The sequence below is a fragment of the Mollisia scopiformis genome (assembly GCF_001500285.1).
Source record: "Mollisia scopiformis unplaced genomic scaffold LY89scaffold_12, whole genome shotgun sequence".
NCBI classification, from domain to species: Eukaryota; Fungi; Ascomycota; class Leotiomycetes; order Helotiales; family Mollisiaceae; genus Mollisia; species Mollisia scopiformis.
The window spans coordinates 1,434,236-1,437,219 of NW_017263592.1; the positions used below are offsets into that span (position 1 = coordinate 1,434,236).

At 45.6% G+C, this 2,984-nt stretch overlaps 1 protein-coding gene across 1 annotated transcript; it reads right to left on the bottom strand.

The window, feature by feature from the left end:
- Positions 1-634: 634 nt before the first annotated feature.
- LY89DRAFT_748562 (uncharacterized protein) lies at positions 635-1,896 on the bottom strand (the record flags this gene model as incomplete). Its single annotated transcript, XM_018221154.1, has 3 exons — positions 1,806-1,896; positions 1,308-1,743; positions 635-918 (listed from the first exon to the last, which is right to left on the bottom strand). Exons 1-3 carry the CDS (start codon positions 1,872-1,874, stop codon positions 635-637), a joined length of 789 nt encoding a protein of 262 aa, XP_018071587.1. The 5' UTR covers positions 1,875-1,896.
- Positions 1,897-2,984: the final 1,088 nt, after the last annotated feature.

Below are 2,984 nucleotides of genomic sequence, written 5' to 3' on the forward strand. Positions count from 1 at the left end.
TATGCAACTGAATTAAGCTTTTAAAGGAAGGGAACCTTACTCGGGATCGCCCCTAGATAGCTCCTCCCCACCACCGGAGTGATATCGTGGAGCCTTAGGACAGGAGAGTAAGAGAAACCACTCCCCGCTTTCAGGCCAGGGTGACCAGCCGTTTTCTCTACGGTTCCAAATACCATTCATCTACAACCCTTCCGCTAGGCTACAGCTCTTCCTCCTAGCTGTCTACCTTTCTAGCCCTCTCTTAAATCCCCTATCAATACATCCTAGCTAACAATGCTATCCCTAGCCGTTCCTTCAAGCTTTACTTTCCCCTATTCCGTTGCGATATAGAGCTCTTTCCTTCTGCCGTGATCGTAGTGGTAGTAAGCCTTCAAACCTCCTTGTACCGGCCACGCCCCGGAGGCTCATTGTACTAGTCGAGAAGGCACCAATTCCCCGGCCAATCATTCTTCGGGCTGCCTCCTACTCTCACTAAAAGCAATAGTTGTACTAAACGCCTCCGGTACCCCTCCTCGAAAGACTGGCACTCTCTACGCCTAGTAGTTTATCATAAAATATCACCTCCAGTCTCTCAATTATAAAGCACCAGAGCGTACAGCATCTCTACGTGCCCTTGCCATGATATCCTTCCAGTCTAGCTTCTAGCTTTCTTAAAGTAATAGAGCTGCTCCTTCATAATCGACTCGTCGGTGCCTCTGCGAAGGTCTTTCGGGGGGTAGGAGGGGACAATATCATCCTGGACGTGGTACACGCGGGAGTCTAGCACAATCCCAGGTCGATGAATATGGTAAAGCCTTTTTCCTCCTCTGCCGTCTCTACATATCTTCGTCTTATCGTCTTGTCGGTAGTATTTTGGGGTTAGTTGATTCGATCGATTCGATTCAGATTCTTGAGCCTCGGGTAGCTTAAATTGCGTGACTAGGAAAGGGGATTAGGTCCGTAGCCCCCAATGTGTGTACCCATGATGTCAAGTTCCATAATCGTTCAGGAAAGCGACTCCTTGGGATCTCATAGAAGCTTTTGGGAGATCGGGGGAGATAGGTTCCTTCAAGAGAAAGGAGGAGGGAGCCCGAGGGGTATCCGGCGGCTCTCCTGGCCTCCATCTATCAAACGACGCCATGGAGGACCGATGAAAATGTCCGTTACTATGTCTGAAGATTGGAATCAGTCTCAGACTCCGAAACACTTTGGGACGTTGTACTTACAAGGCAACGTTTACTCATACAATTCCCGGTGCTGTCGCCGTTTTGCTCGAATTTCTTCTTGCTCTTCAAGTGTCCGTGTCTTCGCGGCTTTCCGTCGCATACATTTCTTCTTTTTCGGTGATAATACCTCTTCCATCGCGATCCACCAAAGTATCTTAACTCTTTCTGACGTTTCGTTGCTTTCCGCCGCCCCAATAGCCTTGATGCCTAGCAATAGCAACGCCCGAAGCGCAAAATTTGTGTCGTTGCTTGCATTATGAAATTTGAAATTGCAAGGACATTTCAGCTCCATAAGTCGATTCTTCAAGGTAAAATCTCCCATTTGCAAATCTTGTGCAAGTAGATATGTATCCAATTTTGCAATAACCCGATTTTTTTGGAAATCAAACCCAAGAGATTTTAACGCAGCAAGATCATTTGAAACCCCATGTCCAACAAGAATAATACTCCTGTTTTGATAGATACGAAGGCAAGTATTAATCTTTGATAGCATGCTCGTGATAGGGATTTTCTCTGCAGTACCCCAGTGATACATAAGCTAGATTATGTTGGATTAATTCGGTGTGTTAATTTTGCTTTGGCGGGAAACTCGACGCTTACGTTTTTATGGGCTTTAACTATGATAGTAATGAACAAGACAAGTAAAAATTGAACCGTTCTTGGTGGCATTGAGTACTGAGGAGAAGAACCCGACCTTGCAAGAAGACTTTAGTAGGATGAATGAGGCAAATCTCGTTGCTGTTTGCCCAAATTTTTCCGTAACTTCACTCCTGTAGAAGCCTGCACTGCTTTGCTGTTGATTGAGGGACAGAAGATGGAGAGAGACTTGAATGATAATGCATAAAACTGATGCTTGCAAGGCTGCTTGATCAAATTACCATAGAACAGTCTGGATGATCTTCAAAGACATACTGTAGCGGGGCTACAGGCTACACTGGTTTTTTCGAAGGTTTTGATGGAGGCGATGGATTGGTTGCTTAAGCGAGGGGTAGGCAATACTAGCGCCAATACCCTTAGCTACACGTGACAACTAGCATATAATCTGGCACTCAGAACTTAGAATGAATCAAGAACTTCTCTTCCCTCATTCTTTTGGAGCATATATGACTATAATTACGTCACACCAGCTCTTGTTGTTGTTTCTGGTGGTTGCCGGAGAGCTGGACTGTCTTGTATCACGTGTGTTGTTTTGGTTGTTTATCCTCAGGGTGCCCTGCCCTCCTACAATACCAACTATGAATCGTCTCAACACATAACATCGAACTCTGAAAGTGAAACATCAAAATATGTGGTACGAGGGAGGAGAGTTGTCATTCGTGCCAACACATTTCTTATTCTGAACAGCAGGGAAATTGCAATCTAAATTTTTAAAACCTTTGAAGTTGCGCTGGCCGTCCTTCAATCTCGACGTGCCCAGGATACCCTTGATCATGCTAGACTTTTGAAACAAGCGTGGCCCCGTGACTATGGAAAAACTTTAAAGACTCAGTACAGATGGGTGTTTTGTAGACACTTAATGTTCTTGCATGAATCTTTGGAGCAGCACCAACAAAACATAGTGAGAGGCGAACATGGCCGAGCAAGGACCTGCGCCGAATGAATTTTCGACTTTGGGGGATGTTTATTCCCCACATGGTACCGGATTTTGTGGTGAGAGCTAAGCGGAGGAGTAAGTCCTTTCACGCTGCGGTAAATTCAAACTTCCAATTAGTCTGGTCGGCCACATTCTCATTGCGGTGTTCGGTCGATGCCCGCGAGAGAAGTAGATCATAGAAGGGA